The sequence below is a fragment of the Benincasa hispida genome, chromosome 7 (assembly GCF_027475165.1).
Source record: "Benincasa hispida cultivar pf3 chromosome 7, pf3_genome.v1.1, whole genome shotgun sequence".
NCBI classification, from domain to species: domain Eukaryota; kingdom Viridiplantae; phylum Streptophyta; class Magnoliopsida; order Cucurbitales; family Cucurbitaceae; genus Benincasa; species Benincasa hispida.
In genome coordinates this window covers 47,005,431-47,025,354 of record NC_143484.1, presented here as the reverse complement: position 1 = coordinate 47,025,354, position 19,924 = coordinate 47,005,431, and the positions used below count along the sequence as shown (strand labels likewise).

The 19,924-nt window shown below is 39.8% G+C and overlaps 1 protein-coding gene and 1 non-coding gene across 2 annotated transcripts; both read right to left on the bottom strand.

The window, feature by feature from the left end:
- Positions 1 to 1,399: 1,399 nt before the first annotated feature.
- On the bottom strand, positions 1,400 to 1,506 carry LOC120082321 (small nucleolar RNA R71). The gene has a single exon (XR_005483151.1). It is a non-coding gene; the product is annotated as a small nucleolar RNA R71 (small nucleolar RNA).
- Positions 1,507 to 12,760: 11,254 nt separating this feature from the next.
- LOC150035206 (uncharacterized) lies at positions 12,761 to 15,235 on the bottom strand. The gene is made up of 4 exons (XM_090315267.1): positions 14,939 to 15,235; positions 14,626 to 14,820; positions 13,169 to 13,216; positions 12,761 to 12,808 (listed from the first exon to the last, which is right to left on the bottom strand). The coding sequence occupies exons 1-4, from the start codon at positions 15,233 to 15,235 to the stop codon at positions 12,761 to 12,763; spliced, it is 588 nt and encodes a 195-aa protein (XP_090171393.1).
- Positions 15,236 to 19,924: the final 4,689 nt, after the last annotated feature.

Sequence of the window (19,924 nt, the reverse complement as noted above, 5' to 3'; positions counted from 1 at the left end):
TGTCGAATGGGTTAAAAAGCACTCAGCTAGCATAACCTGAGATCTTCATTCTATGCGATCATCTTGTATTATGTATGCGTTGTTCGTCCACTATAGATACTCGGAAGGGTAGTCTAAGTATATAATTTAGGCTTGGAAAAGTCAGATTAGAATCTAGGCTCGGGAGAGTCAGATTAGAACTGCATAATCAAGAAATAGAAGCTTAGGAATAAGTTCTGTTTGCTATTAACGCATCGCATGCACCCTAGAGATAGGATATGATTGTATGCAGTCGCCTTGTCCTTGTGTGCATCTTTCATCATCGCATAGGCAAGAAGTAGAGACTTAGGAATAAGCTCTATAAACATTATCGTATTCATCGCATGCGTCCTAAAATTATGAGCTATAGCATTTGCATTGGAAAATGAACTACTGTCGCATGAGTGTAGCATGATTGCATAGTTTGAACGCATTCTCAGGAAACGATAGCTAAAGACCTTCTCAACCCGTTCCCCCGCATATTCAGTGTATCTGTCGCATAATTACTCTTTTCTCAAATCCGCCGCATACATTTTATACCTTAAACAACAAACCAACCAACACTTTGATTTATTTGTTACCGCAAAGTGATCTAAAATTACCATCGCATACTATTTTCCTTAGTCTCTGTGTTCGACCCTCAGCTTATCAAGCAACTCAGTAGGATTTATACTTGAGCATTGCTGAGAAAACTTGCTTGCACAATGCATATTCCACCATCGCATTCTACACCATTATTTCACCGCATAAAATAACGCATCAAGTTTTTGGCGTCGTTGTTGGGGACTTTGGCAATATATTGTCCTAACAGTAATTTTTTTGATTTTCTTTGCAGCTTTCAATCTCTGGCGAATTACGATCCAGAGATTGAAAGAACGTTCCGACGAAGATTGAGAGACAACCGCCAACAACAACAATAAGAGAAAGAACCAAACATGGTGGAACAACCAGGAAATTGAGCACCAAATGAAAATAATATCATGGCGAATCCCATCCTATTAGAAAATGCCGCATTAGGCCCATTCGGGACTATACATTGCCCAACCTCTATAATTTCACCCTAGGAATCATAAGGCCTGCTCTTGATGGATCGAGGTTTGAAATGAAATCGGTGATGCTGCAGATGATCCAAACTACCGGATAGTTTGGTGATAGGCATGGCGAGGATCTGCACGGCCACCTTCAGAGTTTCATTGAGATCTACAACACGTTTGTGTTCCCTAACATCTCCGCTGAGGAGGTTCGACTAACTTTGTTTCCATTTTTGTTGTGTGACCAGGCATGAAAATGGGCTTATTCTCTCGAACCAGGGGCGATTACATCATGGGAGCAAGTAGTTGAAAATTTTATGAAGAAGTACTTCCCTCCGACGGAGAAGGCCAGAAGAAGGAAGTTGGTCACCAATTTTGAACAGGATATTGACAAATCGCTCAGTGACGCTTGGGCGAGGTTTAAGAGGTTGGTAAGAGATTGCCCACATAATGGCTTACCAGACTGCTTACAGATGGAGATTTTCTACCACGGATTAAACCTTGCATCGTAGACAGCTGCCAATGCGACAGCAGCTAGAGGTCTATTGGATAAGACTTACGATGAGGCCAAGGATATCCTTGATCGCATTTCTAAAAATCATGAAGACTAGAGAGAAAGCGATCAAAGATTGAGAATCAAGGACAGTGACGCAAATAATGGGGCCATCGCATCCTTTCAGAACCAAATGACTGCGTTGATAAACTTGATATAGGGAATCGCAATCAGTAGCCCAACAATGCATAGTGGGCAAGTCAACGCAATCAACCAGACAACCGTAAGTTGTGCTACTTGCGGTGAAGGACAACCAATGGAGGAATGCCCGAGAAACCCACAGTCAGTCTATTTTGTGAAGAATAATCCATTTTCTAACACATATAACCTTGAGTGAAGAAACCATCCTAACTTTGCGTGGAAAAATCAACAGCAAAATTTTCAATCAATGGCGCAAAAAGAAGGGCCACTGGGATTTTTTCCACGAGCCAACGGTCAAACGCAAAATCAAGCCAGCAGTTCGCATGTGCCGGAATCTTCCTCTTTGGAGAGTTTTTTTGAAGAAATATATTGAAAAGAACGAAACAGTGCTTCAAAATCAAGCGACATCCATCCATAACCTGGAAATTCAGATAGGCCAGATCGCGGGCGAACTCAAGAATAGACCGCAAGGGGCACTTCTGAGTTCAACGAAACTCCCGCGCAACTCAGGGGGTATGGGAAAAGAGCAATGTCAAGTTGTGACATTGCGGAGCGGAAAGACTGTGGCGGGAGAGAAGAAAGAGCCTAGCTAGACTGCTCCAATTGTGCTGGAACTAGAGATTGCATTGACTCGAGGAGAAACAAAAGAAAAGAAGGCAATGGAACCAGAGATTGCGTCCACCTCAAAGCCGAAAGAACAGGGGACCATAAGAATACAGCTGCAACCATTCCCCCAAAGACTCAAAAAGAAGAAAATTGATGAGGTACAGTATCAACGCTTCATGGATATGCTAAAATAGTTGCATACTAGCATTTCGTTCACTGAAGCGATTGAACAGATGCCAGCATATGCAAAGTTTCTAAAGGATATTGTGACAAAGAAGAGAAGCACTGGTAAGTTCGCAACGGTGGCTTTGACACAAGGTTCAAAATCCATAATTCCACCAAAAATGAGGAACCCTGGAAGTTTCACTATACCTTGCTCTATTGGAAGGTTATACATCGGTCAAGCGCTTTGCGATCTCGGGGCCAGCATCAATTTGATGCCCCTGTCAATTTTCAAGCAACTGAATGTAGGGCAGCTTGCGCCCACAATGGTGACTCTCCAATTAGCGGATAGATCTCTTGTGCATCCAGAGGGGAAGGTGAAGGATGTTCTAGTTACGATCGACAAATTTATATTACCGATAGACTTCATCATCCTGAACTATGTAGCAGACAAGGATGTGCCCATCATTCTGGGGCGACCATTATTATCCACCAGTTGCGCCCAGATTGATGTGTACAAAGGAGAGATCACGCTGAGCATGAATGGACAGAAGCTCAAGTTTTACATTATCCGAGCCATGAAATATCCTAATGAAGAAGACCTCAATGAATCCAATGATGAACCAAGTTTGAATGAAGAAGAAAAGTCTGAAGATGAACAATGAAGATGAGGATGTGATCGCATCCATTATAGCGTGCAATGCGATCACAAAAAAAACAACTAAAGATGATGAAATGATCGCATCCAAAGAAGATAAGTTGACAGCGAACGAAGAAAGAAAAACAACAATAGACCCTTCCTAACCACCTAAAGTATGCGTTTCTGGGGTAGAATGAAAAGCTACCTGTAATCATTTCCTCTGCACTTAATGAAGGCCAAGAAAATGTGCTTCTAAGCATCCTGAGAAAGTATGTAAAAGCAATTGGCTGGATGCTCGCAGAAATTAGAGGAATCAGCCCCGCATACTGCATGCATAGGATTCATCTCGAAGAGAATCATAAAGGATCGATCGAACATTAGTGCAGACTCAACCCTGCGATGAAGGAGGTCATAAAGAAGGAGATAATCAAATGGTTAGACGTGAGCATCATCTATCCAATAGCCGACAGCACGTGGGTCAGCCCCGTGTAATGTGTACCGAAGAAAGGAGGGATGACGGTGGTCCCTAATGCAAATAACGAACTGATACCAATAGAGACCGTCACCCGATGGCAGATTTGCATGAACTACCACAAATTAAATATGGAAATAAAGAAGGATCATTTCCCTTTGCCTTTTATCGACCAAATGCTAGATCGCCTAGCTGGAAATGATTTCTACTACTTCTTGGATGGATATGCTGGCTATAACCAAATCATGATTGCTCCTGAAGATCAAGAAAAAACCACATTCACCTGCCCGTTTGGAACATTTGCGTTTCGACGCATGCCGTTCGTACTTTGCAATGCGTCGAGCACTTTCCAAAGGTGTATGATGGCCATCTTTTCTGAATATCTCAAAGACTATGTAGAAATTCATGGACGACTTCTCTGTGTATGGGTAAACATACAAAGTCTGTCTCAACAACATGGAGAAGATATTGAAAAGATGTGAAGAGACGAACCTCGCGCTTAATTGGGAGAAATACCCCTTCATGGTGAAGAAAGGCATTGTGCTTGGGCACAAGGTCTCCAAGGATGGGTTGGAGGTAGACAAGGCAAAGATTGAGGCAATTGAAAAGCTTCCTACAGTGAATGTAAAGGCTGTCAGGAGCTTCTTGGGACATGCTGGATTTTATAGACGTTTTGTCAAAGACTTTTCAAAGATTGCACGACCATTGAGTGCATTGCTGGAGGCAGAAAGAAAGTTTGACTTTAATGATTAATGCCGCAACGCATTCACAATACTGAAGAACGCATTACCAACCGCACCAGTGTTGATCGCACCGGACTGGACACAGCCCTTTGAATTAATGTGCGACGCAAGCGGTTATGCGATGGGAGCAGTGCTGGCGTAGAAGAAGAAAACAATGCTACACCCCATTGCATATGCGATAAAACCTTGAATTCTGCTCAAACAAATTACACCACCACAAAAAAAGAATTGCTTGCGATGATATTTGCGTTGGAGAAATTCAGAGCTTATTTGCTGGGAACTAAATTACTCATTCACACTGACCACTCAGCGATAAAATATTTAATGACAAAGAAAGATGCAAAGCCGAGATTGATTAGATAGGTTCTCCTCCTCCAGGAATTCGATATGGAAATCAGTGATCGCAAGGGGATGGAGAACCAGGTTGCGGACCATTTATCCAGATTAGAAAATCTAGAAATTGACCACAACCAGTTAGAGGTGAGAGCAACGTTCCCAAATGAGCAGCTATTTAAGATTGAAGAATTACCATGGTACGCAGACGTGGTACATTTTCTAGTTTGCGAACAATTTCCCAAAGATAATACAGACCACCAAAAGAGGCGACTCAGACATGAATGTAGATCATATTATTGGGATGAGCCAAATCTATATAAGAGGGGGTCAGACCAGATTTTGCACCTGTGCATATAGATGCTGCTCACCAATGCATATTATCACAATGTCATGACTCGCCATATGGAGGGCACTTTGGAGGCCAACGCACAACAGCGAAAGTATTACAAAGTGGGTATTATTAGCCAACACTATTCAAGGATGCAAGAGACTATGCGATGAAGTGTGACCGGTGCCAACGCACGGGTAATATTTCATGGAAGCATGTGATGCCCATGAACATCATTTTAGAATTGGAATTGTTCGACATCTGAGGCATTGACTTCATGGGACCATTTCCACCATCGAATGGTCACAAATATATTCTGTTAGCCGTCGACTACATTTCCAAATGGGTAGAAGCGGTAGCATGCACCACAAGCGATGCGGCGGTAGTCTCCAAGTTCCTGAAGAAAAATATTTTCACTCATTTTGGCACTCCACGTGCCATAATAAGTTATGAAGGCTCCCACTTTGTCAATCACATAGTTAACAACTTGCTGCTCAAATATAATATCCTCCATAAGGTGGCCATCACATACCATCCATAGACAAATGGTCAAGCTGAAGTGTCCAATCGAAAAATCAAGCTGATATTAGAGAAGGTGGTAAAACTTTCATGAAAAGATTGGGCAACAAAGCTGAATGATGCACTGTGAGCATATAGGACCGCCTATAAGACACTTATAGGCATGTCTCTGTATGCGCTGGTGTTTGGTAAGATATGTCATTTACCACTTAAGCTGGAGCACAAAGCACTGTGGGCGATGAAAAAGCTTAACTTTGACTTAAAGGCAGTAGGGGAAGCAAGGAAACTCCAATTGGTCGAGCTTGATGAATGGAGAATGCAAGCTTTTGAGAATTCAAAAATTTACAAAGAACGAGCAAAACGTTGGCATGACAAACAGCTATGCGGGAAGAATCTCCACGTCAGACAAAAGGTCTTACTTTTCAATTCGCGGCTATGACTCTTTCCCAGAAAAATAAAGTCACGCTAGTCCGGACCCTTTATAATCAAATAAGTATTCCCGCATGGTGCGATCGAACTAATTAATGAGGAAGGGACCCGCACGTTCAAGGTTAATGGGCAAAGAGTCAAGATATATTGCAGAAGTGATTTTCATTGAGAAAAGACCTCTGTAGACCTGAGAAATCTGGAATAAAGAAAAATCAAGTGACCCCTACGCTGGCATGCGACAGAAAATCATCAGGGGTGTAAGTTTTTTGGAATATCCTTTTCTTACCAATGATTAATGAACTCTCACTATTCTTTTATTTCGGTTATCGTTTATTTGTCTTTATAAAAAAATGGTGAATTTTTTTTTTAAAAAAAAGAGAAAAATTTTGTTAACTTTGTTTTTTTATTATTGTCTCTCAATGTTTTCTTTGCAACGATCATGGTGAGCAATTGCGGAGGCGCTACACGAAAGACGCAACTACTTTATTCCGTCACTGCAATCGACAAGAGTAGTTTGTCGCAAAGCAGGATGCGTTCACAAATAATGCGGGCGACAGAGCAAATTTGGGGGTTGTATCTTTCCTTGACTTTATTTATTCCAAATTTTACTCTATCGCATATCCTTTTAACTTTGATAATTTTATCATCGCATCCTCTTTAGTCGGCGCAATCATTACACATTGATTAATTTAGTAAGTCACCGCATTATTTCTCTTTGCCAATTATGATTTCAATGATGAAACACATGCCTTTATTTTTCCGTATATACTAGAGTCAACTTAATTTTAGGACTGTCAACTCATGAAATATTTCTAAGAGTTAGTGGTCTGCCAACATTCTTTCAAATTGACTTTTTACAAAACTTTCTAAGAGCATCGCATGACTTCTTTCAATCTTTCAACAATGGGGACATTGCTGCGTTTAAATTTGGGGGTGCGGTATTCATTTTCGACCTTACTATTTTTTGGTAGTACAAAAAAAATATTATAACGTTGCCATTGGATCCTACTCGTAGTTGGAAGTCCGCATGCCACACGTGGGGGCAAGCCAAAACGAAGGTAGGAATTGTGATCAACGCATAAATAAGTGATCACAACTCCGCTGCCAAATGGGCATGAGTTTAGACTGAGAAAGAGCACCTTGCTCGTAGTTGGATGTCCGCATGACACACATGGGGGCAAGCCAAAACGAAGGCTAGGCACTTGGATCAACGTAAGGTCATAGAAAAATATATGTCTAAAATACGCAAGGATAAAAATCATTTGAAAACACCCCAGTTGGAAAAGTTTTTTTTATGAAATAAATCATGCGATGCCCTGGAAACTAGTAAAGTCCTTTTGAAGGTTAAACTTGCGATCCCTAAATTTTAGAAATATTTTACAAAGAGACCTGGATAAGAATTAAGGAGATTTTGGTGGGCAACCTTGAGAAATCTAGGAAAGAAGAATGCGGTCGACTTTCTAAAGAAAATCTTTAGTTTATGCTTGAGGACAAGCATTGTTTAAATTTAGGGGTGTGATAACGGGTAGAAATGCACGTTATTATAGCACAAAGTTATAAAACAATGTAGGATTGCAACGGTAAAAATATATAATATTGCGTCCAAAAGCATTAAGTTTGCAACATTGCGATCACATGCGTCCATCGCTTTAAAACAGCTAACTTATGTATTTTATGCACAAGGCAAAAATGCGATCCAAAGAAATTAACGTCCGAGCACATTAAGAGATTGCAACCGCAAGGCTATGCGATTGTTTGCACTCGAAAAAATCTACTCAAGAAGGTGGCTGCATAGAGCCGGTGCATCAAGGTGGGCGCATCTGGGTGAAACCTTAAAAATCACAATGGGACATAAAGTTAATGACGGTCGATTCCGAATTAAGTTGACAAGCCGTTAACGACATACTATAACAAGTACACTCAACTTTTCGGTGACAAATATTTGGCACAACAGACAGAGAATTAGTGACATCCCATCAGTGCAATCATTCGAGAGAAAAAGTTCTTCACCCTGAAGCTCTATAAATACCGAAGGCCACCTTCGTTTAAAAAGTTCGGATAGTTCGGTTCTGCTTTTTAGAATTTAGAGTTCTTCTTCACCTTATACTTAGATTTTACATACTTAGAAGGCAGAAGCGAGTGAAGGGAGATTACACTGAGAGATCGTCCTAGTGAACTCGGAAGAGTGCTCGGAAGCGTAGAAAACAGAGAGAGGGCCAACTCTTGTAGAAGCAAGAACATCTTTTGGCCAGAATAGAGAATACCTAGTGTAAAAGCCTTAGGAAGCAAGATATTGCTACCAAGCTCTCTACCCTTATTTTCCATTGTCATTTTGTACTCTGAACCTATTTATAAAATGGAAATCGCATCTTTATATCTGTCCACTCTCTTTACATTACGCATGAGTAGCTAAATCTGTCGAATGAGTTAAGAAGCACTTAGCTAGCATAACTTGAGATCTTCATTCTATGCAATCATCTTGTATTATGTATGCGTCATTCGTCCATTAGAGATACTCGGAAGGGTAGTCTAAGGATAGAATCTAGGCTTAGAAAAGTCAGATTAGAATCTAAGCTCGGGAGAGTCAGATTAGAACCACATAATTAAGAGATAGAAGCTTAGGAATAAGTTCTGTTTGCTATTAACGAATCATATGCACCTTAGAGATAGGATATGATTGTATGTGGTCGCCTTGTCCTTGTGTGCATCTTTCATCATCGCATAGGCAAGAAGTAGAGACTTAGGAATAAGCTCTATAGACATTATTGTATTCATCGCATGCGTCCTAAAATTATGAGCTATAGCATTTGCATTGGAAAATGAATTGCTGTCGCATGAGTGTAGTGTGATCGCATGTTTGAACACATTCTCAGGAAACGCTAGCTAAAGACCTTCTCAACCCGTTCCCCCGCATATTCAGTGTACCTGTCGCATAATTACTCTTTTCTCAAATCCGCCTCATACATTTTATACCTTAAACAACAAACCAACCAACACTTTGATTTATTTGTTACCACAAAGTGATTTGAAATTACCATCGCATACTGTTTTTCTTAGTCCTTGTGTTCGACCCTGGGCTTACCAGGAAACTCAGTAGGATTTATACTTGGGTCTTGCTGAGAAAACTTGCTTGGACAATGCATATTCCAACATCGCATTCTACACCATTATTTCATCGCACAAAAAAATGCATCATCAATCTTTAATGGAATGCCTAGCAGTTAACGGATGGTGGATCCCATGACTAAAGAGTTTACTCAATTATTCACGTACTGTTGGAGCTTCAAGCTACAGGTCCATAAGGTCCCCTTGGTAGCTCAATGGATTCAAGTTGAGAATCAGTTCTTGGTGTTGATTTGAAATGTTCAAATTGACAAGAGAAAATTTGATTATATATCATATGATCGGTGTGATGAATGAGATACATCAAGTGGAGGATTAATGTAAATGAGATTTACATTAAGTACCATGAAATAGAAAAAGAACTATGGTTTATATGTTTCATGAGATGAAATATTAAAAATATAGGTTATAAATATAATATGGTAAGTTGGTTATCATACATATTTATAATAATATTAATTATTGGATAATTATATCGTTTTCTCTAATAACCAATTGAGTGAGATGTTATTGGCGGTTTCATGGTAATCGTGAGATAAAAGGAAAAATGTTTTCCTAAATTTAGTAGATTTGTGAAAGTTGTTGTTAGAGTTGCTATTTTCAAAAACTCACTCACAGTCTGTTGTCAAGTGAATAGGATTCACTAAAGAATAGCTGAAGAGAGACTAAACGATCGTGGAGTGACACTATACGATAGTTCACTCAGTTGGTCATCTTCTAAACGATCGCGGGGCTTTTCCTACACGATTGACATCTTTTAAATGATTGGGCATCGTCTATATGATAGACTCTTGTCATCTTCCATTTGCTCAACCATTTACATGATTGTTGTTCCCTTGGTCTCTTCCTCTAACCAAGTCCACACAGAGCCCACACTTCTGGATTCTCACACCAAGAATACCAAGGTAGCCATTGTGGTGGTGTCTTACTCAACTCAACTAAATCAAGGTTTCGGAGGCCGTTCATTGAGTTCGTGTTTGCTGATTGATCGTGTGTGTTGTAGTCGTAGTGTTCGAGCATTCGTGTGTTGCTGTCTTGGACACTAAACAAGCATTCATGATCGAGGGAGTTTGAAGATAAGTCTTCAAAGGTATGTTTAATCTTTCCCTTGATCTTTGTAAAGCATGTCGTAATTTCGTATTGTGCATGACCTGTAAGTTTTCGTTTCTTGATTGTAATTGTGTATGTTCAAGTTCGAATGGAATTTTGAACGATCATTCCACTACTCATGGAAATCCTCATGTCTGATTTTCTTCAATTGGTATCAGAGCCAGGTTGTTCTGATATTCCAAATTTCACTTTTGTTTTGAACTTCTTTTATAGTCGTGGTGGGTTTTCTACATTGCATTTAATTGATGCGTTTGTGGATGGCATTGATGAATGGTTATGGGTTTAATTGCCTCTATTTAAAGCTTTCTTTTGATTACAAAGTGTTAATTTGTAAGGGCCCCTGTGTTTTTGGGCATAATTAACAAGCAATTGAGTCTGTAACTCAAAGTGTTTGAGTTTTTCGAGTCGTTCGTGATGAAGTTTTGAAGCATGGAGATGCAGACTCAACAAGGAAGAAGACCAAGAGTTGGTCGTGTCGTGTAGCCTCAAGTAAACGATCTTGGGATTTGGCTAAACGATCGTGTAGATTTTTCTAAGCGACCGTGTAGTATTTACTAAACGATCATTTAGCTAATGCTAAACGATGGGGCAAAGTGTTTGCTCTATCGCATAGAGTTGGTTGCCCGATCGCATAGACGCTTGAGGTAAACGATCGAGTGCAAGCATTTGATGCTCATCATTTAATAAAAGACGCGCGCACTAAACGATCGTGTAGTTAGCATGCTATTGCATAGTCGCTGACTACAGATCACGCGGTATATGATACTTAGGTGCTCGGTCAGTGATCGTTTAGACGATTGTGATTCACCGCATCATTGTCGTTTAGACGATAGTTTAAGGTTTTCATTATGCGTTGCGTGCTGCACGATCGCATACCTCGTGCTTCATCGCATAGTAAAAGGTACACGATCGTTGCTCAACGATCGTTTTGCTCTGGAAGCGCTAGTAAATGATTGAGTAAAGCGTTTACTCTTTTGTGTGGACGATCGCTTGGGTTTTGGTACACGATCAATGGAGATGCGGAATTTGACTTGACGGTTCAAGACCCAGTTTGCTTGTTTGAACCGGTGACTCTTTGCTTTTGTAATACTTAGCTTTAGTTTTTGAGGACTTTGAGGCTAATTATCCCGGTTCATCAACTTTTGTTTAATATACATGAGATGTATATGGTTTATATGGCATAGTGTATGACATATAGGTTTGAAACCCACCTTAGGTTGTGCAATTATTCATGCATCATGTATTATAAGTGTTATAATATGGCATGATGAAATTAAAAGAAAGCATGCGCATGCTTCACGAAAATATAAAGAGTTATATTCATGCATCATCTTTATATATAAGCGTTATAGTATAAGGGTGACTGGAAGCATGTTTGCTTGGTTCATTGCTTATTTGTATAAGTGTTATATAAAAAGTAGTAATGAATGAACAATGCATGAAGCATGACACTTAGGCTGTTTATAAGCATTATGATTTCCTTGTATGTGTTTTTTTTTGCATTGTGAATGGTTTTGGTTGTTTCTGTTATAAGCGTTATAATAGAAATTAGAACTAAAATCGATAAGAAAGAGTTGCATGTGGACTTAGGCAAACTCATGTTTTAAAATGGTTTTAAAATTGGATTGAGATAGATCTAAGTTTAAGGTTCTAATGGGATCGGTAACCTAGTTTAATCCTTTTAAATCGGTTTAATAGGATTAAATTGATTGGCATAAAAAATTAAAATTGTATTAGATCTATCTATAAGGGACCTTTTGTCTAAGGCGGGTTCTTTCTAGGCTGGGGTACTTAAGCTGACGGAAACGGAACACCCCTACCTGGGAACCTACTTGGAAAGGTGAATTAGATAGATTTTCTGTAAGCATGCGACAGTTGGTCAAAGACTTCGTTAAAGAGTTTAATGGACGATGATCAAAAGTTGTTCAACTATCCAAGGTAAAAGTTACTCTTGGGCAAACCTAAAAAGTCACAGTTAAAATTCTTAGCCGTGTTTTTTCTAAGTAAACTAAACCCTAGGTTATAAAATACTCAGTGGAAGGAAGAGATGTATCTAATATATCAATGATTCCACTCATGTTTCTCCCTGAATGTTCACACCGTGAGATTCATGCTTGGCCTCGTGGTGCCCTGGGAGCATCCCCTTTCGGATGGTGTTTAGATGAGTCAATATCAAGGTGGACGGAGAGAGTGTTTATAGTAAGTGGGTGAAAGGTGTGTGTCAATGTCACACCCCCTCCCAGATTACCCTCATAACCTAAAAGAAGATGTAATTGTAGTAGTTACTAGCCCTGTTACCAGCACTTACCACCTTAACCATCTAACCTGAGTGCCAACCTGATAAATATTATTAATGCATACAAATAGCTCGTCTTCAGTAGGCTCCATATACATTATATGATCACATGTAAACAATCATGACATAATATCTACAAGTAAAATTTTTATAGTTAGACCCAAACATCTCTAACAAAGCGCTGATCCCCCTCAAAACATGTGTACATAGATATAGACCATAAACCTAAGTTATTCTTAACTAGCCAGGCCTTTCAGTGGCAAGCAACAGCACGATCAACCTTGAAGAATCTGACCACTACCTGAAAAAGGAAAACATAGAAAATCTGTGAGCTGGTAGCCCAGTGAGTGACTATAAAAATCATATTATACCATGCCTTACATTGTTATAAACATGTAAATATATTGAGAAACATTTCAAGTATCTTCCCTAAACATAAACATCAATAAACATCTTTAAACATCATTAAACCTTAGTTGGGCACGAGCATACATCGCTCTAGCATCCAACGTCTGTATTTGGCCAAGAGACCCATACTTTGGCCTCCTTTGCTAGTATATGGTTTAGGAGATCCATACTTCGGCCTCTCATTCAGAACTACCTACGTGCACGTGGAGTTTTCTAAGTACCGTCAACACCTTAGGTACTATTACCTAGATACCTTCTCTGTGTCCTTCAGTACCGGGTTATTCTCTAGCATCAAATCAAGCTTTAATAGAAAACCATTTACATTAAGAATCATTCTATCATAGCCTTTCTCTAGAAATGCATGCTTCATCATAGGAGCTTAACTTTTGTAATGAATTTACAATATACCTTGGCATGCGTTAAAACATATACAAGCTGGAGAAGAAACGCTATGCAATTCATTAAAAATTTTGCTTGAGAAAGTATAAACTCATCATCAACATTACTGTAAACTGCATGGTCTTTTATACATAAAAATTGAAAGCCGTAAGTTCATTTTAGTCACTCACAACTTGTCGGGGCTCTTAATGGGTTATAAGCTTCTCCTAGCTCCTCTTGGCCTGAAATGACATAACTCATGATTAGATTCCTTAGAATTCCCATCAAGATGCTTCAAGTAGTTTATTTACTAGTGAAACCTTCATCAACAAGATCATCATTACTAGCGAGATTGTCATCATGAGCGAGATCATCCTCATGAGCGAGATCTTCATGAGTGAGATCAAGCATTTCACTAGCAAAACTTCATCATAGCAAAACTTACCAATGCTAGCGAGATTTATATCTACACCAGCGAGATTCTCTTCCTGAGTGAGATTCAGCACAAAAACTAGCGAGATTATCATCCTGAGCGAGATTCACATCTACCTTATCTCGCTCTCGCTTTCTATGGTGAGCTGCTTACTTGATCTTCCCAACCAGCTGCTTATTTATGCACCAATTTTCTGTTTCAAATTCAAAATTTCGTAACCCAAAATCCAGAACTCTTTTCAAGAAACTTCCTTCTACAAACTTGTTTAAAATTGAGTTAAATTTCTTATCTTAAAATTTCAGCCCTAATTTTCTTGTAATTTGGCCTGGAGCTTACAATCTTCACTCCTGGCCTTGATTAAACCGAGAACTTGACCCTTTTGCAAATTCTTTACTTTTCGTTCTTTTTCCTACGAGATCTTTCTCTGGCAGACAACCTCCAAAACTGGATTCTCTCAGCTTTCAAATGGCACTGATCTTATTAATTCGCTCGAGTCATTTGCCAAAACCCACCTTCTGAATTTCCTCCTCCTTTTTTACTTTCGACCACCTCCCATGATTAAATGTCAAACCGCCACTTCATCTAGCACTAACTTAGTGCTTCCAGCCAAACTTAGTTAATAAGTCTCTTTAATCTTTTTTTTTCTCTCCTTCATTTGTAATCCCCTATAATTAAACCATAGATTTCCACTTATCAATTAATTAACATAACATCCTCATGGCTAAACATACTTATATAGGAAATGTAGAATTCAAGGTTTACAATTACCTCCCCCTTAAAAGAAATTTCGTCCTCGAAATTTACCTGATATATCATTAGAAAAGTTGAGGATATCTCTATCTCATTTTCTCTTTGGGTTCCCAGGTTGCTTCCTCGATTCCATGATTACACCATAATACCTTCACCAAAGGAATCATCTTATTTCTGAGTACTTGGTCTTTCCTATCTAAAATCTCGATGGCCTCTTCCTCATGAGATAAATCTTCTTTGAGTTGTACTGGTTGTGCTGCTAGTATGTGCATAAGATCAAGCACATACTTCCTTAACATTGATACATGAAATACGTCGTGAATATGAGTTAGCTCCATAGGTAACTGCAATCTATACGCTACTGGGCCAACTCATTCCACAATCTTATATGGTTCGATGTATGCAGACTTCTCTTCCTCCAAAACCGGAGAATTTCTTTCATGGGAACAATCGAAGAAATACCTGATCTTCAACTTCAAATTCTAGTTCTCTTCTTCGCTTATCTACGTAGCTCTTCTGTCTATCACAAGCCGCCATAAGATTATCTCTGATAAGCTTCACATTCTCAGTTGTCTGTTGAACTAATTCTGGACCCAGTAATTTTTGTTCTCTGACTTTGTTCCAATATATCGGGGTCCTGCAAGGTCGGCCATACAATGCTTCATAGGGAGCCATTCCAATACTTGAATGGTAACTGTTGTTGTAGGCAAATTCAACCAACGGCAATTGCGTATCCCAACTTCCTTTGAATTGTAACATGCAAGCTCTTAATGTATCTTTTAGTGTCTGTAAAGTTCTTCAGGACTGTCCACCCATTTGTGGATGAAAAGCCGTGTTGAAATGCAGTTTAGTGCCCATAGCCTTCTGCAGGCTAGGCAAGAATTTTGAAGTAAACCTCGAGTCTCGATCTGACACTATCGACACTAGAGCTTCATACTGACTGATTATTCTGTCTACATAAATCTTAGCTAGACGGTCCAATGTAAAAGTAACTTTTACTGGTATAAACTTGGTCATCATGGTTAGTCTATTGACTATCACCCAAATGCCATCATATCTTGAGGGCGTCCTTGGCAATCCAAACAGAAAGTCCATTGTCACATACTCCCACTTCCACTCAAGCACTTGGAGTGGGTTTAGTAATCTTACTGGTCTTTTCCTCTCAGGTTTCACCTGTTCATAGACTAAACATCGGTCTACATATTCTGTTATGTCTCTCTTCATTCCAGGCCACCAGTAAGATCTCTTTAAGGTTCTATACATCTTGGTGCTTCCTGGATGCATAGCGTAAGCAGAACTATGCGCTTCTTCCAAAATGGTTTGCTTAAGCTGCAGCTTATTAGGCACCACATTCTTCCCTCATTTTCTAGTACATTATCTGCTCTCAATTGGAAGTCAACTCTGGTTCCCTTACTTACATCATCAGCAATCATCTGAAGATCAGGGTCTTTCAACTGATCCTGCTTAAGGTCTTCTATTAAGGTAGGTCTTACCTGGAACGTAGCTATCAATCCCCCTAATTGTTCCACTGATAAGGCGGTTCTAGAATTCCTGAACTCTTGAAATTACATTCCCCTCGCTGATCCAATAATGGCTTTGGATCTCGAGGATTTCCTACTTAGTACATCCACTACAAAATTCGCCTTACCAGGGTGGTTGTCGATGGAGCTGTCATAATCTTTGATCAACTCGATCCATCTTCTCTGTCTCAGATTCAACTCTTTTTGATAAAAAAAAATATACTTCAGGCTCTTGTGATCTGTGAATATTCTACAATGTTCTCCAAATAAATAATGTCTTCACAGCTTTAGAGCTAAAACAACTGCTGCCAGCTCCAGATCATGCATAGATAATTGCTCTCGTGCTTCTTAAGCTGACGAGACACATATGCAATCACTTTCCCATCCTGCATCAACACACATCCCAGTGCTTATCAAGATGCATCACAATAAATCTCAAATTCCTTACCTGAAGTAGGCAAGGTAAGCACTGACGCTGATACTAATCTCTGTTTTAGCTCCTGAAAACTATGCTCACACTTCGACGACCACTCAAACCTCAAATCTTTCCTGGTCAGGTTCATTAATGGAAGGGCTATCTTAAAAAAACCCTCCATAAACCTCTTATAATAACCTGCCAGACCTAGGAAACTACGTACCTCCGAAACAGTCGTGGGTCGTTCCCAGTTAACTATCGCGTCTGTCTCCTGGGAATCTACACTAATACCATTTGCTGAAATAACATGCTCGAGAAATACAACCCGATCTAACCATAAATCACTTTTGCTGAACTTAGCATGCAATTGTCTATCTTACAGCGTCTACAATACTATCCTCAAGTGGGTCATATGATCCTCCCTACTGCCAAAATATACTAATATTTCATCAATAAATACTATCACGAACTGGTCCAAGTAGGGATGAAATATCCTATTCATAAGGTCCATGAATACCGCAGGGGCATTTGTCAGTCTAAATGGCATTACTAGGAATTCGTAATGTCCATATCTTGTTCTAAATGCAGTTTTTGGAATGTCAGCCTCCTTCACCTTCAACTGTTGATAGTCCGATCTCAGGTTTATCTTTGAAAACACCGTGGCTTCTCTTAGTTGATCAAATAAATCAACAATGCGTGGTAATGGATATTTATTCTTAATTGTTACCTTATTCAGTTGCCTATAGTCGATACACAATCTAATTGTACCATCTTTTTTTCTTACGAACAACACCAGAGCTCCCCAAGGCGATACACTAGGTCGAATGTATCCCCTATTAGTTAATTCCTACAGTTGAATCTTTAATTCCTTTAACTCAGCTGATGCCATTCTGTATGGTGTTTGTGATATAGGAGTTGTTTTTTAAATTAAGTCAATAGTGAATTCCACTTCTCTATCGGGTGGCAATCTCGTTAATTCCTCAGAAAATACATCCCGGAACTTATTTACCACTGGGATGTCTTCTGGTTTAGCTCTTTCCCTTGAGCAATCACAACATGAGCCAAATAGGCCTTACATCCCTTACTCAGCAGCTTCTTAGCCTTCACTACTGATATTAGACTTCCCACAGTTAATCTTTTGCTTCCTACCAGAATTACATTCTGACCATTTGATTTTTTTAATACTACCTCTTTCTTGTAGCAGTCTACTGAGGCACGATATTTACTTAGGAAATATATCCCTAGGATAGCATCAAACTCTAACAAATCCAAGGAAAGTAAATCAACATAAAAATCCCTACCATTGATCAGCATCTCACAATGTTTATAGCATTCCCCTACTATTATCACATCTCCCATAGGGGTGGAAATATATAACTCTTCAGGCATAGGCTCAGACAACCTATCTATACTAGATACAAACATGCTGGATATAAATGAATGTGTGGCACCAGGGTCAAATAAAACATAAGCAGACTGTCCACAAATGTTACATTACCGGTCACAACATCTGGAGACTCTACTGCCTCCTGATGTGTCACGGCATACACTCACCCCTACTACTGGGGTCGACCTACGACACCCTTCTACTTGGCACCACTTGACCCTTCACCTCGATTCCCAGCGTCCTTTGGTTGGTTAACTGTCTGAGAGGTTGTCTGTTGTGTTGTTAGGGCTTCCCTGTTCACCTGAGGACAATCTCTTTTGAAATGTCCTTCTTGACCGCATTAGAAACATACCCCTCTGCCACTATAGCACACTCCAAGATGCCTCTTGCCACAACTAGGGCACACCGGTTTCCTGTCTGTACTGGCTATCAACTCCCTAGCTCGTGGCATCTCTAATCAGCTGACTACACTGGCCGTAGGTCTCGATTTCCTCTTTTTGGATCCCTGCCAACTTGTACCCCTGACTTGGCTTCCACTAGTCAGACTCGCAACTAGGGGTTGGGATCCCCTATCTCTCGACCCTACTACAGCCTCACCGCCTCTTTGCAACTGTTCATCATCTACTAAACTCAACTCGACTCGTGTCACTGTTTCTACTAATTGGTTAAAGTCTAACCAATTAGCCATAGATGTCACTGGATTTCTAATCTATTTCCTCAATCCTTGCTCAAACTTCCTGCATCTATCTCTTTCCTCAGCAATAATCGGTAGAGCATACTGGGATAATTCTATAAATTTCTACTCATATTCTGCCACTGACATTGTTCCCTGTGTCAGTCTGAGGAACTCATCCCTTTTCGCATCTCGGAACGAGCTGGGGTAATATTTGTCTTCAAAGGCCTTCCTGAACTGAAGCCATAACATCACATCCGTACTGGCTCATCTGGCGGATATCACCTTCCACTATTTCTCTGCTTCTTTCTGCAATAGACATATGGCTAGTTCTACCTTCCTGTCCTCTGGGCAACCCATAACATTAAAAAAAAATTTCAATTACATCCAGCCATAACTCAACTTCAGCTGGGTTTGTTGTACCCTCGAATGTCACAGCCCTTAGGGCTTTAAACCTCTCAATGCCATATTTCTTCTCTGAGTCGGCCCGTACTAACCCTACACTGGCTACCAACCTCTGCGCTATTTTATCAAAAATTATATCTTCTAGTTGGGAATCTGCCCTTGCCTGGGGAGTACTAGACTCTCCCTCAGACATCATTTCCTAACCCACTTGATCATTTACCATTCTCTTCCTTCCTGATAGGTTCTTTCTAACCTCAGGGCTTTTAGCGATAGGGTTAGTATTCCTGTCTCCTGTCTGCTTACTATGTCTGCCACTTTTCCTCGACATTCAACCTATTAAAATGTACACATGTTAGGGACTCACACTTGGGGACTTAGACTTATGCATGAACTTTCCCTCTCATTTCCAAAATCTTAAGCTCTGATACCAACTTGTCACACCCCTCCCAGATTACCCTCATAACCTAGAAGAAGATGTGATGGTAGTAGTTACTAGCCCTGTTGCCAGCACTTACGACCCTAACCCTCTAACTTGAGTGCCAACTTGATAAATATTATTAATGCATACAAATAGTTTGCCTTCAGTAGGCTCTATATACATTATATGATCACATGCAAACAGTAATGACATAATATCTACAAGTAAAATTTTAACAGTTGGACCTAAATTTCACTAACAAAGCCCTAATTCCCCTCAAAACATATATACATAGATATAGACCATCAACCTAAGTTCTTCTTAACTAGTTAGGGCTTTCAGTGGCAAGCAGCAGCAGGATCAACCTTGAGGAATCTGACCACTACCTGAAAAAGGAAAACATAGAAAATCTGTGAGCTGGTAGCCCAGTGAGTGACTATAAAAATCATATTATACCATGTCTTACATTGTTATAAACATGTAAATATATTGAGAAACATTTCAAGCAACTTCCTCTAAACATAAACATCAATAAACATCCTTAAACATCATTAAACTTTAGTTGGGAACGAGCATACATCGCTCTAGCAACCAATGTCTGTATTTGGCCAAGAGACCTATACTTTGGCC